The following is a 24,760-nucleotide window of genomic DNA, read 5'->3' as shown; positions in this document are numbered from 1 at the left end:
CACCTTGATCTGAAGAAACTTTAACAATCGATTCAAAAAGTGAGTGGCATGATACTAAATTACAGCACAATCAATTAAAAAAGAAACAAACAAGCAGCTGAATCCAGCTTCAGCTCCGAGCCCGGGTACCAGCCCCGCAGCACCGGGCAGCCCCGCCCCCAAAGTGCGCCCAGCGTGACGTGCGTCGGCCGTCATGTGACTGCTGTGGAATGTGAACAATGCAGTAAGTGTCCAGCGTCGCACTGCCTTCTAACGCTGCCTGTAGTAGGGAGAAAATAGAGTCTGATCAAGCGCTAGACCCAAATCTGCTTGACTAGAGCCAGGCGCTACTGATCCCACATTCTGTAAGTGAGGCGATTTCACTCCGAATTTAACATGAAAGGGTTAATTACTCTTGGAACACAAGACAAGAGGTTCAAATGAGCCCGTTCTATGTACGGATTGACATCTTGGTATTATGAGTGGGCTTTTTCCTGGTTAAAACTGTTTTAAGTTAATGCTTTCGATATGTATTTAAGAATGCAATGATGTTTATGCTTCTCATGGCTATAAAATGTGCATTTGATTATGCACATTTATACTGTAATAGGGGACTTCGGATCCAACTCGGAATTCTCCCCACCGTGGAATGCTGGGCTTCTTCTGCGGAGCTGCGTTCCACTCACTCCAATCAGCGGTAGATCTCAGACTTCCAGCCTTCACTTGAAAAGGCTCTGTAAACTTCTGTTTTTCTACCTAGATCTTTACCGTAGGCTTTGTGTCTAATTACAAATACACACGATTAACGAAGAGAAGCCACCCGATCAGTTAGGATTGGGACCAGCCCGTCAGACAATGGTAATGTATGTTGAGGTTTTTGTTTTCACCAGTTGCCGAGTACTAGTACAAGAGGGGAAAAAAAAAAAAGCGCTGCCTGGCATAATCTATAGAAGAGTTATTTAGGAAAAAACAAATATATAGCATTTCAATAAGAAGAAGAAACGCACTGTGATAGGATGACTTTTCTATGTCAGGGTAGTAGCGCAGTCGAGTGCCCTGAACCTTCCGATTACTTTGAATTTTGATTTTTCTTCTTTCTTTTTCGGGAATGATGGAAAAAGTGGGTGATGATCGCCCCTGCGTCTACAGTGCCGTGTGTGCATGGCTGGTTTACTTGTTATTGAATGCAAACACAGGGGGTTTTGTGTTGTTTTTGGTTTGCGATTGGTGCTTTTGACTGAATTCACACAATGTTCCCACATCCAGGATTATAACAGTTTTGGTACATGTTTAAAGGTGTGTAGGAACATTTTCTAAGAATGATCGGAGCAATACTACTGAATGGCGAAAAATATGGCAACTCAGAGGTGGTGTTTTTTGGTTTGCCAATAGTGCTTGTGTTTGCAGTCCTATATTCTTGTGAAATGGACTTAATATCACTTTAAATTAAACAAACGCGAGGGGCAGAAACTCATTTGGGTCAATATTGATATGAGTTTTTCTCAGCCATCTTGAATCAGATATTGCGTTTTCTTGCGTTGTTTATTTTTCATGTAATTATTATGTAATAGTTATTAAGTAACTGATTTGTTTATATTAAGTGATTTATGTTAAATGATAGTATTGCAAATCTTCACCTTTCTGCACTGTATACAAGTATGCGATACTGTCTTATTGATTACTGGGGAAATGTGATGAATGTATAGCATTTGTAACAATATAGAAGGATTACTGTGTATTCGAGTACAAGTGACTATTGTGTCTTTCTTTGTATGTATGTGTGTGTACACAGTTGTGATACCCTTGATTTTAAACACCTATTTGGTTATTCATTTAGGTAATTAAACTACATATATTCATCAATTATATCTGTACGGAGTGTGTCTGGATTTCTGTTAGGAGTTTTGAACACAACAATCAAAATTGAGTTTGGTTAAATTAGTTAATTAGTAATATTAATTCTGAGCATTTTTTATTTTATTTTTCTGACAGCATTCTTTGCTTGGTGAGTCCATAAACTTCATTGGTCAATATGGTGTTTTGTGAAGGTCTGTCTCCAGGGCAGGGACAGCACTGCTAAAGAACTGTCCCAGCCCTGCTCAACCTGAGGGGACCGGCCCCGGTGGTTTGTTGTGCTTGGCCATAGGGGACTCCAGCTGTGCCGAAATCGGCTTTGCTTCTGCAGAGTAGTGGTGCTGGGACCTCTGGTAGTGGTTTTTCTGGAGAAGGGTGAAAATGATGTCATTACCTTGACCATAACAATAACACGTAAGCCCAAGCACAGGGTGAGTGGTTTGCTTTGGATATCTCTGGTTCACGATATTGAGCTTCTGAATTTCTGAATTTGATTAGGTCTGTTACTGGAGAATTGATGTCCGTGATGTGACAGGGAGAGGACTTAATTCACCGTCCATAAGCTGAGAGCCGGTGTGGCCTGGAAAGAGCAGGGGCCTCCAGGCCAGTGAAAGTTTGCAGTGGCTTGTAATGAGGAGGGGAACGTGACAGGATAGCGAGTCTGGTCAGGGGAGGCTTGCTGATCAGTTCTGCCTGTGTATGTGTGGGCTTGGCAGTAAGGTGGCATTTTATTTCAGCCCTGCACATCAGAGATCTGGATATCCCCTAGACTGAAACATACACAGAGCATCGATACATTTCTGAAAACAACTGCTCTTCTTTACTGATTTACAGCCCAATCTCAGGGATTTTGTTTGAAATAACAGCTGGCCTTGAGAATTTGCACCCTGTGGCAATGGGTCTTCTATTTTTATCAGTTTTGTTTCTTTTAGTCTGTTCGGCATGATGCTCAATGCTGTGAGTGTTCTTGTCCTTACATGTGGAATGGAATGCTTCTCTGAATGTAACAGAGCATAAAGTGTTACAAGAATAGAGCTTAGCAAAGATCCCAAAGATTGGGAATCGCAGTTTTGGTTCTAAACTGGTGAACTTACAGTGCAATTCAATTTGCATACGTATAGACACTGCCAATTTAGTTCCCAAAAGAAGTACAGAGAAATATACATGTTTAATTAATAGAATTATGGGAATTTATAGAACTTTATTCCATTTATATATGAAGGAAATATATGTGATTTGATTAAGTTCGCTAAAATAAACAATATACTGAACTTGCACATGTGTGTTGCTCTTTCACTGTAGATCTTAAGAGTTTTAAATGACCGTGTCAGCATACATGTGAAGCTGTCAATACTTAACGAATTGGAGGCTTGACACTGATGTCAAACCAGTTTAATTCTTCCAGTGTAATTTTAATTTCTATTTTATTCTCCATCTTAATGTGTTTGCTATGACTGCCTAGGGCAAGAGGCACGTGTGTCAGAGCACTGCAGATCTGCTACAGTGAGTAACATTGTGGTGTTGGAATTCAGACCCCTAGTAGAAAACAATAATGAGCTGCCGATGTCCAATCAGCCCTTTCTGTTTAGTGCTTCTTTTGCAGGTCCTTGCGAAAATAGAGTAGATATGACAAAAGTTTTTGACCTTGAAATCTATTACTTTTTCCTTTTATATTAAGTGATAAATAGTGTATAAGGTGTATAACAGTGAATGCCAAAGTACGACAATTGCATATGTCATATGAAACACCTAGAAGGAATTTCCTTCTATAGCAACAAACCAAATCTCAGTACCATCCCCAACCACTTTCCTTTAGAAAAGAGTCTAGCAACTAACTTTACAAATGAGATGAGTGTTGGGAATTGATGGTCTTGTAAATAAGAACATTGAAAATTTGAGGCATGTTGTACGGGACAGGTATTTATTTTTATATCACTGACTTCACTTATGAAGTATTGTTATTTGTAGTGTTCACTTTGAACTGGATGACCATGGTTCAGTCCCACAACTGCTCTCAGTCCACAGTGAAGGTGTAGAGGTTGTAAAAACACACCAGGTCCCTACGCTGTTGTCCTCCTGTAGTGTCTTAATCCTTGCCAAACACACCTAAACTTCAGACTTAGAATTCAAAAAGTGTTTAAATTCCCGCACTGATACCTGTTTTTCATTGCTGTGTGCACAGGGGCAGATGTCAAGCTGGATGGAGATTACCAAAGGTGGTGTGTGGCTTCCCGTGCTGCAGGACGAGAAGGAACTCAGCCTTCTAAAGCAGAAACGCGACTAGGATTACAATCCACTGGGCAGAAACGAAGCAAAAAGCACAGTGAGAAAAGCAAACGGCAGCAGAAAAGGGAGTTAATCTGTCAGACCCCTGCCATCCTTCTTCCCCTCCAAAAGAAATTACGGCAAGAAAGAAGTAGTCCCCAAGAAAAAATACAAATTATAAAACGGGAAGCGTCCTGGAGAAAAAGCTGGAGTGACTATGAGGCCAAAGACATTCCCTGCCACCCCGTATGTGGGGAACACGCGGCAGCGGCTGCAGGAGATCAAGGAGGGCCTGAAGCAGCCGGCCAAGCTGGTCAGCCAGGCCTTTCACGGCGGCCCCAGCAACGATGGGCGCTCTGACTGCAAAGGGAAGGACCCTGGTAGGCAGCAGCAGCTCCGGGCACCACAGAAGTTTGGCAACTATCAGACGGCCCTGCGCGAGATCAGAAAGTCACTGCTGCCCTTTGCCAATGACTCGGGCTCCTCCCCAAGTGGAGAAGTCAACAGGCAGATGCTGCAGGATCTCGTCAATGCTGGCTGTGACCAGGTACTGCACCTCTGTTTAATCATTCTTTCCTTTCTTATTATTTGTTAACTTGGCTCACACCTGTATCTGATTGCCAAGAGGCATAAGTTATTATAGGTAAGAGTGTTTTTAACAAAGAAACTTTGCAAGCCTTCGAAGGATGAGACTTTTTTTTTTTTTTTTTGTCTGAGGTATTTTCCCACAATGTGCAGCATGATGCTCTATAGTGCCTGAAGGTTTGTGGAGAGCATGACTGTGACAAATATGACAGAAACAATAGGGTGCTTTCATAGTAGTCCTATGGAAATTGGTTACAGTGATGATGTTGCCTGGGGGACCTGAGAGTCAGCTAAACTGGCCTTAGTGTCCTAAAAAAGGGTTGACAGTATGGCAACATGGAGGCGTCACAGTCTAATTTTACACATAGTTTAGAGGATCTCTATGAAGGAAGCAACCTTTCAGAATATGTTTCAAATTGGTCTTTTTTTTTAATGATGTTTGCAATGTGGCACCTGAAATAAGAACAACAGTTGGTCAGTTGAATAAGAGCACAACATTATAATCCCATGGATGGACACTGAGCAGTGGGTATGTGGTCAATCTGACCGTTCCTTTGTAGGAGGTCAGGGCATGTCCACAGCATCTGACAGGATCTGTGTCCAGTGGAACTGGCTTCCAAGGCTCTGACAGATGGGGCATCCATAGGAGAGGTCACAATCCACATCGTATTGTTTTTCTGGAGGCCTCCTAATACCTTGGTATGTGTGGTTGGCGTAGATGGAAAGTCATGGCATTCCAGCTGCCCACGCTGCTTTTTCACAGCTTCCTCTTCTTCCTGGTTAAGTGTGCTAAATGCAAAGGATGAGGAATTTTGGTTTGGTTTTGTTTGTAAACAGACAAGACTCTGCTATTAGCACAGAATACGCCGGAGCTGTTGTCTGGGGACACGGTTTCAGCAGAGGGAGCTGCACTGCAGTACCAAAGCAACATGTGGCCTTGCTGCCCACTTCTGCAGGACCGCCTGTTCATTCCTGTCCGAGCCGCGGCACTTGTCATCTTGTTTATGTTTAAGATTTTGTTAAATGTTTGGTCGGCAGAAAAGGAGAAGCCACTGAAGCCAGCTGGGCTAGAGACTTAAGCCAAATGAATAATGGTAACAAATGAAAGGGCCTCCAGTTGTAAAATTAATGGTACTGTCTTTTCTGTACAGATGATGAATGGTAGCAGGCCATTAACCAAAAACTATCGTTAGCATCTAAGCAGTATCCTTGTTGGCAGTTGACATGCCTTCTTGCTTAACAGTTTGGTTTGCACAAGTAACCCGACATGATGTGAATTAGACCTTCTGGCTTTGACTGAATAAAGGAAGGTGAAGTACTTACAATCTGTGAAAAATTACGAATTCAAAGAGCTAGCAGTCATTGGCAGCCAGGGAGGTACTGCTCTGGAAATGGAAAAGAGAACTGTAAAGTAATGACAGTTTGGATGACTTCTGAAACAGAACAGTACACCCCCCTGGCTTGATACAGCCTGTGCTTTTTCATGGTTTTGAATACCAATCTTTTTACATCTTGAGGACAAAGGACTGTGTGAACAAACCTTAACAGGAAGTACATTGATTAACTCCAGTAATGGCTTTTAGCTCACAGTTTTATTGTAACCCTTCTGTACGTATGTGAAGGCGTGTACGAGTGACCCACAGTGGAAAAGTAAGCTGGCCACTAGTATTCTGCATGGGCTGAGTCCAAGTATAGCATGTAATTTAAAACAGGAAACTTCAATTCAATGGCACTAGGGTGTAGCAGTTCCTTCGGTTCCCATGTCAAAAAGCAGCTGCTTCAAATTTGGCTTGCTTTTTTTGCTGCAAAAGCTCAGCTCCAGAAAGGCTGGCAGGAACTCGGAGTCCAGTGAATACATCTGTGATCCTGACCTCACAGGTTTATGAGGCAGGCTAACTGTAACCATAAGGGCGTGCAGACACGGTAACACCACAGGCAGTTTGTACATGGTGTGCATGCACCGGGAGTTCCACTACCTCAGACATGCCTTTCAAAGACTTTACATACGAGTAATCATTAGTGTTATTCTTAAACATTTTTTTTTTTTTTTTTACTATGGCATCATGTTTTAACAAATTAGTGCTGTGATCCAGTGATAAGCAGGATTTGTTTAAACAAAGAAACATTCCATGCTGGCAGAGCAACTCCCTTCATTCAACTTATTAATCTAATGTTATGGGCTCATGTGAATGTAGGCTATTTCTATGTGTACATATCAACCAATCATAAGGGAGGGATCAGGGATGTGTCTCAGCCAGGTTCTTTGTGTTAGTCCATGGTTGTATACTGTAGGCAGGGAAGGAACAGAAGTTTCAATGTCAGTATTCAAATTCCTATATGTCAAATTTTCAGGTTAGAGAATATATATGCTGCTTCCTATGTTATAATGAATATTCTTGGGTATTTTTAACATGAGCGGGTTAAAATAAAAGCTTTGAATTTTATAACTGTCCATTTGTGCTTGCTTTCACACAGTGTTCCAAGTCCTGAAGTATAGAACAATACAGTGGACTAGTTTCAGTCAGATTAGAGTAAGGCCCAAGGCAGGGGAAATGCAGGTTTCAAGCCAAATGATAATGCAGCAGAAGACAAGAGTATAGATTGTGCTGAGCCATCAATTTTAGATCAGAATAAAGCTGAGCATTTTTATTATTAATTGTATAATTAATAATTGGTGGCACGAATACTAATATTGATTTCTAGTGTGATGATTGCCAATTCTATAAATACTTGATCAGTCAATAGTTTATTTTAATTTTTTTACTTTTAATATATTTTTCAGGAATGAGCTTTGACCATTCTACAACATGCTGTATTTGTCAGTTTGATATATTCGATAAGGGAGAGGGTTAATGGTTATGGTTCCTTGAATTCATCTTTGAAATTGCTATCGGTTTCACTTGATTCTTATCATCTCTGTTCATTCCAGCAGATTGCACAGCGACGGGAAAGGTTGCATAATCAACATTGCTCAGGAAATATTTTGTGGGGGGATGCTGGGGGGGGGCTTCTTCCTCATCACCTTCTTATCTTCAGACAGACTTGGCAAGCTGTGTAAAATAAATCCCGTTTTGCTGTAATGCTTTAAATTCCAACAAACTCACCCTGTGAATCTAAAAGAGAAACTATAGTTTACAAATAAGAGAAGAAGGAACGAACAGCTCCCTGCCTGGTATGAAGGCTACAGTCAGTGGAGAGGTATTTATTGCCTAATTCCTAAGTGAACCGTTTTGCAGTGTGGCGTAGCTGTTGCTGTGGCTTGTGAGCGACCAACAGCTTGTGTAACTATGCATTCCACAAATCCTGCACTCGGGCCCTGATATGGCCTGTAGCTCAAGCTCTGCAGCTGGGCTTCATTAGCTGGCGAGTTGGATCAGAAGGTAGACATTAACAAGCACTCTGGTTTGGAGATGTAGAGACACTGGAGCTTCAAGCCATTGAGGAGGTCTTCTGTTGGGCCAGAAACCCCCAGTCTTCCCCTCTGAGCACCTTGTGTATGTATGTAGAACTGCCATGCAATTTACAATACATTTCAACATAAAAAAAAAAATTAAACCCTTATTTATACCTCAGTGAATTGAATTTGGAATCACAAATTGCAAATCAGCTTATTCCTACAGCCCTCATACCAGCACAGGACATCATCGCATGCCCACAGTGCAGACAGTGGGGCTAGTGCAGTGGCCCTTGCGAACTCTGGGTGATACTCCATTATTGACCTGGTATAGAGTTGGCCGATGGGATTAAAGGGTGCTCTGAGCCTTCATAGGTTGAGGCTCTTAGGAACCCCTTGACTGATTTCTAGACAACTCACAATGCATAGTTTCTTCATAAATGCTTAAAACAACTATTAGTAAAATAGTATGTTGTCTAAAATGTATTTTTCATATATTTACATTGCTGTTTTAATGATGTTTTAAATTAGGTATGCTACACCTTGTCATAAACCCCTAATAATACAGTGCCTTGCGAAAGTATTCACCCCCTTGTATTTTTCCTATTTTGTTGCCTTACAAACTGGAATTAAAATTGATTTTTTGGGGGCTTGTATCATTTGATTTACACAACATACCTACCATGTTGAAGATGCAAAATGTTTTTTAATGTGAAACAAACAAAACTTGAGTATGCATAACTATCCACCTCCGCCAAAGTCAGTACTTTGTAGAGCCACCTTTTGCAGCAATTACAGCTGCAAGTCTCTTGGGGTATGTCTCTATAAGCTTGGCACATCTAGCCACTGGGATTGTTGCCCATTGTTCAAGGCAAAACAGCTCCAGCTCCTTCAAGTTGGATGGGTTCCGCTGGTGTACAGCAATCTTTAAGTCACACCACAGATTCTCAATTGGATTAAGGTCTGAGCTTTGACTAGGCCATTCCAAGACATTTAAATGTTTCCCCTTAAACCACTCGAGTGTTGCTTTAGCAGTATGCTTAGGGTCATTGTCCTGCTGGAAGGTGAACCTCTGTCCCAGTCTCGAATCTCTGGAAGACTAAAACAGGTTTCCCTCAAGAATTTCCCTTTATTTAGTGCCATACATCATTCCTTCAATTCTGACCAGTTTCCCAGTCCCTGCCAATTAAAACTATCCCCACAGCATGATGCTGCCACCACCATGCTTCACTGTGGGGATGGTGTTCTCAGGGTAATCAGAGGTGTTGGGTTTAGGCCAGACATAGCATTTTCCTTGATGGCCAAAAAGCTCAATTTTAGTCTCATCTGACCAGAGTGCCATCTTCCATATGTTTGGGGAGTCTCCCACATACCTTTTGGTGAACAGCAAAGTGTTCGCTTATTTTAAGCAATGGCTTTTTCTGGCCACTTTTCCGTAAAGCCCAGCTCTGTGGAGTGTACAGCTTAACATGGTCGTATGGACAGATACTCCAATCTCTGCTGTGGAGCTTTCCAGCTCCTTCAGGGTTATCTTTGGTCTTTCTGATTAATGCCCTCCTTGCCTGGTCCGTGAGTTTTGATGGGCGCCCCTCTCTTGGCAGCTTTGTTGTGGTGCCATATTCTTTCAATTTTTTAATAATGGATTTAATGGTGCTCCGTGGGATGTTCAATAACCCAACCCTGATCTGTACTCCTCCACAATTTTGTCCCTGACCTGTTTGGCGAGCTCCTTGGTCTTCATGGTGCCCCTTGCTCAGTGATTTTGCAGACTCTGGGGCCTTTCAGAACAGGTGTATATATACTGAGATCAAGTGACAGATCATGTGACACTTAGATTGCACACAGGTGGACTTTATTTAACTAATGTTGTGACTTCTGAAGGTAATTGGTTGCACCAGATATTATTTAGAGGCTTCATAGCAAAGGGGGTGAATACATATGCATGCAGCACTTTTCCGTTTTTTATTTTTTAGAATTTTTTAAAACAAGTTATTTTCATTTCACTTCACCAATTTGGACTATTTTGTGTATGTCCAAATAAAAATCAATTTAAATTACAGGTTGTAATGCAACAAAATAGGAAAAATGCCAAGGGGGTTGAATACTTTCGCAAGGCACTGTACAGGTAGTGAAATACTAAGATAAGGCGGGTAGAGAACTTTTTTTAAACTGTTACCATATACCAGTAGGGGGCAGCATGGCCCAGGGCTGTATACAAACAGGGTTGACCAACACTGCTGGACAGATTACTAATATGCTTCACCCTGGCAGTTTCTCCCCAGCCTCACAGGGCTAGCTCAGTGGGGATTGGAGTGGGCTGCAGCCCATGACCTGGGGCGAAATAGATGTGAGGTTCCACTTGGGATCCTGGAAACTCGGTGGCAGTGAGACACGTAGCTGCGATGACCTCACAGTATTGCCTGCCCTTCTTCCAGGCCCGCGCTGTGTTTACCATGTTCCTCAGTGCTAAACATCAAATGCGGGGCTTTCATCACTGGTGACCCACATTGATAGTATTCTGCCAGACACAAGCCGGGACAAAGAGGGGTCATTCATAATCTTGGGTTATCGAGGACCAAAGAAATGGGGGGGTGGATTTTCTGGATTTTGCTAATCATTCACTGGAGGGTTGTGAGGAGAGGTCATTTTTGGCATAGCAAAGGTTAGACAAGCGTGACAGAGTACAAAGGAATGCATTGAGCTGTGTGCCAACTCAATAGTGTTAGCTTTCTGTTGTGTTTAGGGTGCAGAAAATAAGGAAGTAGGGATTTTTCAAACCAGGAGTACTCTATTGAAACAAAATATGTTGAACGTGTAACTAATCACCAAGTGTCAGCCTATGACCCTCTCTTTGGTGCTGGCAGGATTCTTCCCAGTTTCACACTGGAAAATTATTCCCTTTTTGAAGTGTTGCTTTTATGTTGCCTCAAGAGCTTCTATTACTATGCTTTGAATCTTGATAGCTCTGTACAGTGTGCAACGACTGCCCTGGATTATTTTATATCTATATTAATTGTAACTATGTGAAGATAGCTTTGAATTTCGCTGGGTGTTTCGCTTGCCTGTTTATCTTCTAGAGAAAATTGCCCAAGACTGGATTTCCAGGATTTTTATGTCTTGGGCAGAAGATACAGATTTTAATGGAAGATGGGGCACTATCTATCTATAACGAGAGAGAGAGAGAAGGGTGGGAGATGGGAGATTATTTTTCATTGTGCAAGAAAAGAGAGAGAGAGAAAATGAGCTAGAGGAAGTGGAAGAATATCTGAGAGAGGAGGGGGAGAGAGAACATATGTAGAGAGGGGAGCAAGGATGTGAATATACAAAATAGGGGGAGAGAAAGGGGGGTGCTTACAGAAGAGGAGGAGGGCAAGATAGAATATCCAAGAGAAGAGAGAGACATTTTTAAATTGAGAAGCACATTTACCGTTGATTACAGAGGAGAATTCTGAGTGCCATATCAAAGCCAGAGAGCTTAATCCATATGACCTAATGCTGCAGGAATTCAGCTTCATACCCTATCATTAAGCTATATTACTTACTGTTGCGTTCTGTCAAACCTCATCACTACATCTCCCCTGAAGTGGAATACATTAAGGAGAGGGGGGGATTGAAACAAGGAGGTGTGCACACGGGGCAAACCACCTTCCCCTGGCACAGGGAGACCCGGGCGTCTGGACCTGATAAGAGTTAGTAATTGTGTTCTGAAGTGCCGAGCTCTTTTGCTCTTGAGAAGTTACTGATTACATGGTGTGCAGCAGGGAGGAAGTTTCACCAGTGCTTTGACACAGCTGCTGTGAGATTCCAAGAATTTTAAGCATTGCAGGAAAACAAAAAGCCAGGAAACTCCCCCTGTACAGTGCACTGTTGGCAGGTATGCAGCTCTCTCTCTGGATAAACACATTGAGCAAAGATGCATATTTTCTGTCCTCCCTAGCTGGTGTACTTTTATGTCCTCTTTTTCTGAGGTTGTACAGCTTTATCCCTTCGATATGGCCTCACTTCTACTGGTTGTTGAGTTGACCACATCTTGGTCTGCTTGAGAATTATATTAAAAGAAGCTGTACTTTGTGACAAGCAAATTTGGCTTTACTGGCTGTGTGGTCAGGCCATAATAGTTATATTTATACTCTTTCTCTCCCTCTGTTCTTGCTGTTTTTCATATCTGTCTACCCTTTTGTCAAAGAGACACACAAACACTTACATTTTCCCTTTGTGAAAATTACAAGGGGAAAGAAGAATTACTCCAGAGGAACTCTGACACAAGCTGCTTGTAGACGAGACGTTCCAGTGAAGCGCTTGTCTGGTCACACAGCACAAAGCAGGCCTTGTGACAGAGAAGAGGTGCCAAGCTGAGTTAGTCATTAGAAAGAAGCGCGGCTCACTCAACTGTGGTGTACCGGAGCTCCAGCTCAATGAATCACCCTCACACTGCAGCCTGCCAGCAATCCGCTAGATCAGCCCAAGGGCTCTGCAGCTGGCACACAGTGTGAACAATCAGGGCCTCAGGGGACTACCGCAGCCAAACGGGAATAGTTTTCAGGCCTTAGACTTTGTATAATCTATAGATGTCAAAGCCTGGAGATTAAGTCTCGGTAGGCCCTTTGTTTTTGTGTCTCTGTTTCCCAAATGTACATCTCTAGAATGTACTTTTGAAGTGAAGTGAATCATGCAGTGCTGTTTCATACAGTGGAAAAATGCTGTACAGACCTTAGCATCTGGCAGCACTCTTAAGAAAGAGAAGTGCTAAAACCAACAGTGCCAAAGGATCTATGGCCAGTGTTCGGATTACAAACAACAGCCCCTGGATTAATTAAGTAACTTTAATTACATTAATTACAGTACACTTACCCACCCATTGTGGAACACTGAGATTGTTTATATTCATCCTTTTCAAAACAAATGCGAATAATTGGACTGTATTCATGTCATGTGCCTTGCCTTTCATTTTTTACCTCCCAGTTTCCAGTCCAATTTCTCATTTCTCTGTAGAGAAAATCAAACTAAAGAAACAAAACAATTCTTCTCTGGAATTGACAGGGGCACCAGACAGACCATATTACTCTTACAAGACCTTGGTAATGCCGTGATGACTGCGGTCTGTTGTGTGAATCTGGCTCTTGTGTTAATTAATTATTTGTGTGTTAGTCTCATCCTTGTAAGCTCCACTGCTTTTTTTTATTTTTCGGCTGTATTACGAAACCAAATTCTGTAGACTGCAATGAAGAAACCCAGAATAGGCTTTGCTCCCCAAACTAAGAAAAGCAGACAGGAGGAAAGTAGGTAGTATTGTGATATCTGAGGTGATATCAATGAAGCAATACTGGGAATGGACGGCCTGCAGGAATGAGAGGCTGAGAGCGTGACCTCGAAGGCTGCGAGGAGGTGTTTCAGCAGGGGGGCTTGACTGGACCCCACCCTGAACTATCCTGACCCTGAAATAGCAGCTGCTTCCCCTGTGGAGCGGCAGGAAGGAGACAGAATGGAGGTCACGCACACCTTCGCTGGGGAGAAGCCGCGAGCACGGCGACAGGAACGCAGGAATCTGCCGGCCACCCATCTTAGGAATGCCAGTCGGAATTAACAGACCATTTATAACAATGACCAACAGCGTCAACTGTTTGCTTTTTTCATCCTATTATATATATATATATATATATATATATATATATATATGCTTCTTTCTTTTGGAATAAAACAATGTTATATATGCAGGCAAGCATTTGCTAAATGTATTCATAATGTACTGCATTGAGTCCGCATACAGAAAGTGTTCACTCACCACTGTGAAATTTGCACCATTTCTTAAATTTATTAAAGACAAAAATCTCTGAGGAAAAAAAAAACTGAATATGTGTGCTTTTCATCACCGATAATTTTCAGTTATTATAATTTCCGTCATCTGTCCATGACAGTATTGCAAGGAAATTCAGCTTTGGCATGAATTTGAGACATTTGGAAATGTCGATTGTTTTCACCTGTTTGCCATCTGTCCATTTCTCATTGTCTGGTATACATTCAATACTGCTCCTTCACCTCTTTAAAGCAACTATCGCTTAACTGTATTGGCCCCTGTGTGCATCGGGCCCTGTCCAACATACAACAGTGTAACACTGGAATCCTTAACATGGCCTCTGATTTAAAACCACATTATTGGCTGATTATCAACTCAACTATTTGGGTCTTGCCTTCCAAACAAAAAAATAGAGACGGACAAGCACAGACACTCATCCAAACAAAGACTACCAAAGTCCCGCAAATCCACAAACAAGTACCCTACTTGGGTGCATGCACAAACACACACGGCTGCATAAAGATAAACAAAGACATATAAACAAACTGTCGCAGTCACAAAAGTGCTCATACCCTCAGACACACACACACACCCACACACACACACGCACAGGCGATTGTGGAGGGGAGGAGGCAGCTGCTGGCCGGTGTTGGTGAGGAATGTCTCCCAGGCAGGCCCTCTGCAGCTATGTGAGTAATGCTGCTCTGGGCTCTGCCAGCAGCACTGCAGCTTAACCTCAGAGCACTCCACACAGCTGCAGGGACGAGCTGCGGGCTGCAGGGAGAGAAGACCCAGCTTTGGTTGTTTTATATAGTGGGAGCTTATAGACTTGGACTTGGGGTACAACTTTACAAATATTTCCAAAATGTGTTCTTTCCCCCATGTGTGCGGCTTTCACCAGGTCTCCAGGTCTGGAAACTAGAATTGTAACAAGCTGGTTGTGCTGTACAGTGCTGCAGCCATTATTGTGGAATAATGGCTGTGTTTTAGGAAGCTGGTCACGTGGATACTGCTTTATTACTGCCTAAGCTTTTTTTGATTAGTTTGCACTTCTCCAGATGAACCAGTAGAGGCACTGCCTGAAAACCCCAATTTGTATTGTGTAAAACATAAAGCAAGGTTTTTGCAAAATGGTTATTGCATGAGGTCATTTGCCATACGGAGCAATTCCTTCAGTGAGTGTGGGTTTTCATTTTATAGTGGTTTATAGCAACTGTGTGTCGGTACTGATAAATTATGAGCGCCTCAGTCTTGGAAATTAATGTCAAAACTATAATAAAAACATTTTTGTACTGGACAATAATTTGATGAGATATTTAATTAACCCTTGTGTGTACTTTAGATCAAAAAGTTGCACATGTATAGAACTTTAGCGTTGCCAACAGTTTCTTGAATTCAATGTATGGGTTCCTGATTAGCATACTTTGTCTTTATAATGTTGTTGGCCACCATAAATAAATTCTCACAGTAAATTCTCTTTGACAGATTATTGTGTCTGATTATGTCTCTGTCTCTGTCTCTGTCTCTGTCTCTCCCCCGCCCCAGGCCAGTTGATTGAGCTATTTAAAGCCATATCAGCTGCACATGTCATTGATCGGTGTGCTGTGATTGAATGAAAAATAATGCCAGTGCTCTTGTGCAGGAGATGGCTGTCCGTGCCCTGAAGCAGACTGGGAGCAGGAACATCGAGGCAGCACTGGAGTACATCAGTAAAATGGGTTACCTGGACCCTCGCAACGAGCAGATTGTGCGCGTCATCAAGCAGACTTCGCCAGGTGACTGGGGCTTCCAACACAATCCAAACACAAACATAATCACGCACAGTTGTTGCCTGTGTTTTTTTTTTTTTTGTTCTTTTTTTTGTAGCCTTGAATGAACTGAAAATCTGGATATAGCTGTCCTGAGCAGCACATCCATTTGAGATTTTGAGGCTACAGAACGTAGATGAAAAAGAAACCAATTTAAAATCACATGTGCAGGCCATAAATAGATCAAAGGTCAAACCTCAATACCACTGTCACAAGCCACGCATCCAGCTCTCTGCTGGGAGCTAACATGCACTCTCAAACCATCCACTTCCACACCACAAACACCAGAGCTATGCAAACGATGAGAACACTGATCTAGCTGTGGGCTGATCCACAGGGGGTGCTGTTTTGCAGTTCTTTTATAAGTAAATCTGGTGCTGCTATGAAATGTAACTGTTAATTAGTTAGCATCCAATGTGTCCTCGTGGGTTTGCTCTTTTTGTGCAGAAAAATGCTCTCTTGGTTTAATAACATTGTATAAGGATGTCAATGTTTCTCCTGTTTTAGGAAAAGGGGGTGCACCAAGCACTGTGGACCACAGACCAGCATTAGAGGGAACAAGCGACGGCATGCCTCCCTATCATCAGATGGGAGGCCCACTCTACGAAGGAGCAAGCTATGGGCCCGAAAGCACAAACACACTGGGGGAAATCCAGAGACCGTATATGGGTGCCCCTGTCTTGAACTACATGCTGCCCTCCCCTCCACAAGCCCCACCCATGGGCAATCCCCTGGGCAGGCCCCCAAGTATGGGCCCATACCCAGCACTCTCTACGCAGAGCCCCCCAGGGAATTCCATGTTTCCTCCCTGTGATCTCAAACACCAGCAGAAGTCATACCCGGGCAGCGTGGACCCGGCCATGATGAGCTACCCTGTTCCCAACCAGCCTCTGCAGCTCCAGGCACCACCAGCAGGGCCAAACAGCCCCCATTACGGCCGGTCACACATGATGGAGGCTGGATATGGTGTGCAAAGGAGCTCCTCCTTCCAGAACAAAATGCAGCAAGAGAATTATGTCAACCTGCAGGGCAAAGGAGCCCTTGGTCAAAATAGCAGCGGGTACCCCAACCTGTACCTCCACTCCCACCCAAGGCAGTCAAGTCCCACCTCTCACCAGGTGCACATGATCTCCCGACCCCAAGCAATGGGATCAGACTTCCCTGACGTTCCCCCCAGTCTGCTCACACCATCCAGAGCCAGCCTCAACCTGGACCTGTATGAGCACCACTGGGCAGCGCCCTCTCCTGGCCGCCACGACCCAATTCCCAATCCTGTGCCTGAGGGAGTGCCTAGGCAGTCACAGCAGGGGCCCTTCAGGGGAGAGGTACATGTCCCCAGCAGAACCAACTCTTTCAACAACCACCAGAAGGTCAACGTGACAGTCAGACAGAGTCTACCCAGCAGCAAGCAGGACCCTTCCCTTGGGCCTCCGAACACCATCACCGCAGTGACTTCTGCTCCCATCCAGCAACCTGTCAAGAGCATCCGGGTGATGAGGCCAGAGCCGAAGACCGCGGTAGGCCCCTGTCATCCCGGCTGGCTGGCTGCCCAGTCACAGGAGGCAGCTGAAGCTCATTGCTACACAGCGGGTGACAACTACAGCCTCGAGGCAGTCGACTATGGCACCCCAGAGCCAAGATGTCCCCCTCCACCATATCCCAAAACCTTGTTACTCCAGGGGGCTTCAGAGCAGCCGTCTCTAGAAGGAAATGGCCTATGTGGGGCTGCCGAGCTCAGCCCTCGTCCATTGCCGGGCTGCAGCAGTAAGGTGGAGGAAGCGAATGGCGGAGGGCTGCCCAACGACAAGGCCAAAATGGTTAAGGGTGAAAAGACTGTTAAAGACAAGAAGCAGATCCAGACATCACCGGTGCCAGTGAGAAAGAATGCCAAAGATGAGGAGAAGAGGGAGTCGCGAATCAAGAGCTACTCACCTTTTGCCTTCAAGTTCTACATGGAGCAGCATGTGGAAAACATCATGAAAACATACCAGCAGAAGCTGAACAGGAGAATGCAGCTTGAGCAAGAAATGTCCAAGGTAATGTATTAGGGCATGAAGTGCTAATGTCTTTGTCTTCCTCCAGTTATTAAGAATAGTTTTCCAAAATGTAAACATTATGACAATTTAATTTATGTTTATGTAAGAGATTTAGTTGAAATTGGTGTTTGTTTTTATTATTATTAAAAATTTTTCATTTGTTTGTTCTTTTAACCTTAAATGACCTGGATGTGTCTTCTCTCCTCTTTAGGCTGGTCTGTCGGAGGCTGAACAGGAACAGATGAGGAAAATGCTGTACCAGAAAGAGTCCAACTACAACCGTCTGAAGCGCGCCAAGATGGACAAGTCCATGTTTGTCAAAATCAAAACCCTGGGAATTGGAGCATTTGGGGAGGTGTGCCTGACACGCAAAGTGGACACCAACGCGCTGTATGCTATGAAGACTCTGCGCAAGAAAGACGTGCTGAACAGGAACCAGGTGGCCCACGTCAAGGCAGAGAGGGACATCCTGGCCGAGGCCGACAACGAGTGGGTAGTGCGGCTCTACTACTCCTTCCAGGACCGGGACAGTTTGTATTTTGTCATGGATTACATCCCTGGGGGCGACATGATGAGCCTGCTGATCCGCATGGGTGTTTTTCCTGAGCACCTGGCCTGCTTCTACATTGCCGAGCTGACGTTGGCCATCGAGAGCGTGCACAAGATGGGTTTCATCCACCGCGACATCAAGCCCGACAACATCCTGATTGACCTGGATGGACACATCAAGCTCACCGACTTTGGCCTGTGCACTGGCTTCCGCTGGACACACAACTCCAAGTACTATCAAAAAGGTAAAGCATGCGTTTCCTTCAGAGAATGAACATCGCACCGCTTAAGGTTATACCTAACTTGAGTAGGTTAAAGAAGATTGATAGACTGTCAGTGTATATAGTATACCTCAATTTCTACTCAACTGAGTTTGCTTTTGCTTTGCACTCTAGGGAGTCACATCAGGCAAGACAGCATGGAGCCCAGTGATTTCTGGGACGATGTGTCGAATTGTCGCTGTGGAGACCGGCTAATGACCCTGGAGCAGAGGGCAACCCGGCAGCACCAGCGATGTCTAGCTCATTCTCTGGTGGGAACCCCCAACTATATTGCTCCAGAGGTCTTGTTGCGCAAAGGTAAGACTCTCTTTTTAGATAAACCTTTCACATGTTTTAAAGGGGAACTAGCTCGATTCATGTTTCTACATGTTACTAATGATAAGGTGTGTGGGATTTTTCCAGTTCGACTCATATAAGCCACTTTTACCACTTAAAATTTAAAATTCACCAAATAATTGTGGTCGTCAAAAGCCGGCATGTGTGCAGTTTCTGGGTTTAAGTGTTGTATCATAACTTCCTGGATAGCTGTTTCAGTAAAATTCCAGCAGTGTTATGTGCCATTACAGTTTTAATATCACACTAATTATATTAATTATACATATACATTTCAGGAACCAGACTACTTTTGAATTAAATGTATGACAAACAAGTTATATTTTGAGATGTATGTCCAAATACAGGTCAATGTGGCTCACCACCTTTCCTCAGTTTGGTTAGAAAATATTTCAGAATTCCTTTGGTGTGGAAAAAAATAAAGATGTTTGGCTTTTGTTGTCAGGATACACACAGCTGTGTGATTGGTGGAGTGTTGGCGTGATCCTGTTCGAAATGCTGGTTGGGCAGCCTCCATTCTTGGCTTCAACTCCGGCAGAGACACAGTTAAAGGTAACACTTAACACCAGACATTAACTAACTAACATTAGATTCTGAAACTAGATTTCTGAAAGACCCTATAAATCTAAGAACTTTAATATAAGTATTATGTTTGGGTTGTTCCTTAGTGGCAGGGACATTACAATATTATTTTTTTGTGTATTTGGCTGGTTTAGTTTTCTAACTGGTTTCATTTTCTGATATGATATTTGTAGTAAACAATGTCCAACAAGGTAATAAGGAATAAAGAAGATAAATTATGTATGTTTTGAGAAAGGCCCCTGAATATTTTACAATATTAACAATAATACAGTTAATAGCTTGGAGAACATTCATAAACATTGTTAACACGAGATAAAAAAATGCCAATTGTATATTGTGTACTTGTGCATTTACTTTACTACCAACTTCTGGTTCCCTCTCCATGTGCAGGTGATAAACTGGGAGAACACGCTGCAGATCCCCCCCCAGGTGAAGCTGAGCCCTGAGGCGGTGGACATCATCGGCAGGCTGTGCTGCTCGGCCGAGGAGCGACTGGGGGGCAATGGGGCGGGCGAGATCAAGGCCCATTCGTTTTTCCAGAAGATGGACTTCTCCAGCAACCTGCGCACCCAACCGGCGCCCTACCTGCCCAAGATCAGCCACCCCATGGACACCTCCAACTTCGATCCCGTGGAGGAGGACGGGTTCAACGGTGCCTGGAGCGACAGTGGGGACAGTGCCAAGGCTTGGGACACACTGGGCTCCCTGCACGGCAAGCACCCCGAGCACGCCTTCTACGAGTTCACCTTCCGCCGGTTCTTTGACGACAACGGGTGCCCATTCCGCTACCCCAAGCCCCCGGAGCCCGCCGCCAGCAGCCCGGGACCAGAGGAGCAGGCTGAGGGCTGTGAACCTGTCTATGTTTAAAGAAGGCCTGAATGCAGGCTCCTCGTCAGCAGGCAGGCATCTGTCCGAACACGGAACAGAACATGTCGGGGTCAAAGAGTTCCCTGTGTCTCCTTCCCCTCATCCTGCGGTCGGCTGCAGCTCCTCAGAATGAGACAGTAAAGCAGCGCTGGGTCATCTGCAGGGCCTGGCTTGGTGTTTCTGCTCCTCTTCAGAATAAAGGATTCGCTTCATCCCAAGAGAGATCTTCAGATAAAATAATAGAAAAAGCTTCTCGTCACTAGGTGGGGTGTAGAAGATTTCCCAACCTCCGGTTTGATAAAATGTTCAGATCTGAGATGCCAACATATCAATGATTTGAGATTTAAACAAAACTTTGTTTAGTTTGTGAAATCTCAACAATTGTGATGAAGCAGGACTTCAAAAATAACTGGGCAGCAGGATAGAATAGAATCTGAAGCCAGCACCCATGGCTCAGAGCAGATCAATAAAGGCAGTTGTGGACACGGGCAATTACCCCTTTTTCTTCTGGTTATATTTTAACTGGAAGACCCCTATCAAAGTGGGACCAAGCAATTCCAGTTCATAAGGGAGGGGTTGAAACGAAAACCAAGCACAGCCCTGATTCAACAGATAGGCGCATTGAAGCCATTCTGAAGTGAATTCCACCACAGCAGACTCGATGTCTCTTTTTGAGGTTGCAGGGGTTATTGTGGCAGGTGCCTGTTTTGCTGGTGCAAGAGTTGATCCTGCCTTGCAGCCCTGTGATTGTTCAGAATTGGTGAGGTTTTCTCACCAACTGGGTTCTCATCGAATCACACCATCTGTTCTGAAGGGGAAGATTGAATTAAAGTCAAATAAGCTACCATTATGCCTTATAATTCCCACCTTCAGTGATATTCACGGTATTGCAATTTTAAATACCAGCTTAGTGATTTACAAAACATTGTAAACCTATATATTTGCAGTCCTCTGTGTTTTCAGTTCCTGTTTTCAGTGTATTCCTTTTCTGTGTTTGTCATCATTAGTTACTAGCTTGCAGCTGTTTCATTTTAATGTTTTGTATTTATTTTACATGTCTGATTAACACTTAACTTATAAAGACCTTTTATATTATACAATGTGTAATGACATCTTTGTTTAGTATAGCTTTTTCTGTACATGGTAGTTTTAACATGAATAAGAATAATGTGTAAACTGTAGGTCTCTATATCATTAGCCACGGAGTGCTTCCTATAAAGTTGTGTCATTTGTAAATCACTGCTGGGTATTTCAAATGGCGTGTTGTGTAACGCATTCTTTCTTAAATACAATAAGAGTAGACAGAATGTGCAGAGGGCAGCCATTTGCATCCTTGCCAGTGGAGATTCCCCTGATGTGTAGGATGTGATTGTGCCAAAGCATTCTGTTGCTGTTCCTTTTGTTGTGTTCTCCAATGCATTGTTCGAACTGCCAGCACTTAACCAGGAAACAGTGTCTGAATGTGAATGGACTTTGTGATCTCAGATGCTGTCGGTCTTCATTCACCTCACTAAGCACCTAAAAGCAAATGTTGATTAAGCAATTAGTTTCTTGTACATCCTTTTTTACCTCTTCAAAATGGAGCACCATAGAGTATACCAAAAAAAATGCATTCTCATTAAAGTTTAATTAACATTCTCAACTCAATATAGTGAAAGGAAAGGTCAATAAACCTCCATTAAGATTAAAAAAAACTAAACCTATATTGGAGGTAAATAAGTGAAGTGCAAAACTGCAGGACTTTGTTGGGTGCTTTAAATCGATAACTATTTTTGAATGTAATTCTTTGAGTTTCACTGTCGTCTGTGTAACACAAGCTTATGTGATGAAAAAGCATAGCTTGACAGCATTACTGCCTTGGTACCGGAGAAAACAAATAGTCTGAGTAGAATATTTTAGAAAGTATACAATACTTGCTGAGGTGCTAAGATTGACAGCGTCTTTGAGACAAGTCTCCAGAAAGATACAAACAATCAAAAGTAAAATAAAAGTGCTTGCAGATGAAGAGCATGTGATAATATGACAATGTGCAATACAGAAAATATGATATATAGTTTTCTACACACTACAATTATCTTTAAAAAAAGTATAATGTTTAAATATATATATATTTTATAGTTTGTATCTTTTGAATATAGTACATGACCTAATGCTGCTTTTCCCCATTCTTCTTCATCTTCTTTTTCCTCTTCTTATAAACAGAGTGGGTTTGATTGAAAGTGTGGAAAGTGTCACGTACTATGTGCCATCTAAGTGAATGTTGTGGGGGGGGATTTCTGCATGATCAGCGTTTGTGAATGTTGAATGAAAATCGTTTCTGTTCACTCACAGGCTGGTCCTGTGCAAGACAGGGAGAGAATTACTAAAACAACGACACAAAGGTACATGCAAACCTGGCAATTTGAGAAAAAACAGTTTTAAAGTATAGCAGTGATTTTTTTTATATTGTTATTACATAATTGTGATGCACCTGGTTAATTTAGTCTTGCAAACACAAGTTAATATTGTAGAATATGATATTTTGTGCAGAGTAGGAAATATCCATGTATACCTACTCTGAGGTGCTAAGTGATTTATATGTTCCCCTTCATATAACTTCTAGTTTTGGCATGTAACTCCTTGCAAATCATTCATCCAGCCAAGACTTTGCAAGTGCTTGTTGTTTCCTATGGATTACTCATGTCTCAGAATGATCAGTAAAATTCCAGAGGGATTTCAGGTGTAAACAGGATAAATTAGTCCTCTCAGCCTGGCAGACACTCAGTGGTGTTGTATCTCTCTAGTGATCTTTGAAATAAAGACACTTTTCCATTACAAAAACATGTGATTAAAGGTGGGCAGCTACTTAATAAAGTCACTTAACGGATCACAGGTACTCATTTAATCTTGTTCCAGTTCTTAATATAGAAGAAGCAGGGTTACAAATATAAAAGAACACAAATTAATATCCCCCATCCTGGCATTAAATTCCACACCAATGTCAGCTACTGCCAGATGAGTTGATCAAAATTACATGATAATTGAAATATAGTCACTGCTTTGTAAAGAATTGGAAAATAAACTTCTACAAAACAAATTGTATTGAGAACGCCAGGAGGCTGAAAACAGGCCCAGTGTAGGTCAGTCTTCCTCACTGTGCTGCCAGTTACACTTTGTATTCTTGGTGCTCTCTGCTGAGATGGAATTTACTTGCACTAAATAGTAGCTATATGAGGGGATCTTGTACCAATTCAGGTTCAGAATATATAGTGTACACAATCACAACAAACGTGAATTTGAAGAAATAATACTGCAAGACTGAAAGTAATCATATTGTGTGAGTGTGCCTGAGGGATGCCTTGGATTTTCCACATTGTGTTTTGAGAGTGCTGACTGACAATCTTTGACTGACTTAATCCCTATTTTAGATTTGAATTATATGACTTTCTTACCCTGTGTCGTATTTTTATTTGGGGGGGATACCTGTATTACCCCCCTTCATGTATAACACAATAATATTACTCGTAAAATATATTTATACATAGATATACATATTTTTTTGTATAATGTTTACTCTCTCTCATGTATTGTGTTTTAGATCCTTCATTAATCTGTATGTCTAGTTATTCTCACCACCCGTATAAACACAAATAAACATGAACAAGAAACATGCATCTTCTTTTTTACATTTATGTATGAAGTGAGTATTTAAAACATCTGCTCTGACTGCCTTTCATGTGTAAAAATATAACAACATACAACAACTTCAGTATTATAATTTTTTTACATTTTTATTTTTACCTGTAACCCGTTAAGTGGTATGTATTTCTCAGGAACTCAATCCTCACACTGTTATTTATTATTGTAATTATCTTTGCATTTGAAGGCTTGTCTTGGCGTAGTGTATCAGTGCAGTAAACATGCTACATAAAATCTGCCCTGTCTGGTGTACACCTACTTTCTGGATTTGTCTATCTTACTCTGACTGAATTGGGTCTTAGTGCTGATATATGCAGTGGGAAAGTCTTCTTTTTCTCCTCTTAGCACAGTGTCCACAATTATGTTTTGCACAGCCTGATAAACATTGATTTAATACTAAACTAAAACAAAATACAGACCATTTAGGCACAAGGAGCAAGGAGAATTGTTCTGGGAAACAGTCTGTGGAAAATAACTAAAAATTAATGTAGTGTGTGTGGAGCTCCCAGCTGGGATTGGAAACTGCGCACCACACAGCTCCACTACAGTAGAATGATAAACCCACGACACCAAAACACCAGGTCTCCGGGTGTGAGAGGTTTATACACATTACCGATTACACACAGGAGGCACGTCACGTTACATTAGTATGAGATTAATTGAATTTCCTCTGAAAAACACAATGTGCATTTAAAGATGGAAGTGTGGGGATGTTATTAATGGAGGAAAATAAAAGCTAGACCTGGAATATGGAG

At 42.5% G+C, this 24,760-nt stretch overlaps 1 protein-coding gene across 2 annotated transcripts; it reads left to right on the top strand.

Moving 5' to 3' along the window:
- Nucleotides 1–231: 231 nt before the first annotated feature.
- lats2 (large tumor suppressor kinase 2) lies at nucleotides 232–24,243 on the top strand. 2 transcript variants are annotated; one of them, XM_066706490.1, is made up of 8 exons: nucleotides 232–344; nucleotides 4,016–4,645; nucleotides 15,514–15,646; nucleotides 16,187–17,715; nucleotides 17,927–18,509; nucleotides 18,660–18,842; nucleotides 19,324–19,430; nucleotides 19,851–24,243. In XM_066706490.1, the coding sequence occupies exons 2-8, from the start codon at nucleotides 4,316–4,318 to the stop codon at nucleotides 20,325–20,327; spliced, it is 3,342 nt and encodes a 1,113-aa protein (XP_066562587.1). In that variant the 5' UTR covers nucleotides 232–344; nucleotides 4,016–4,315; the 3' UTR covers nucleotides 20,328–24,243. The 2 variants fall into 2 exon arrangements, with proteins under 2 accessions (XP_066562587.1, XP_066562586.1); XM_066706489.1 differs by lacking the exon at nucleotides 232–344 and adding an exon at nucleotides 566–837.
- Nucleotides 24,244–24,760: the final 517 nt, after the last annotated feature.

Source organism: Amia ocellicauda, chromosome 6, assembly GCF_036373705.1.
Source record: "Amia ocellicauda isolate fAmiCal2 chromosome 6, fAmiCal2.hap1, whole genome shotgun sequence".
Classification (NCBI taxonomy): Eukaryota; Metazoa; Chordata; class Actinopteri; order Amiiformes; family Amiidae; genus Amia; species Amia ocellicauda.
The sequence above is the reverse complement of the archived record's forward strand: the minus strand, read 5'-3'. Positions and strand labels throughout refer to the sequence as shown.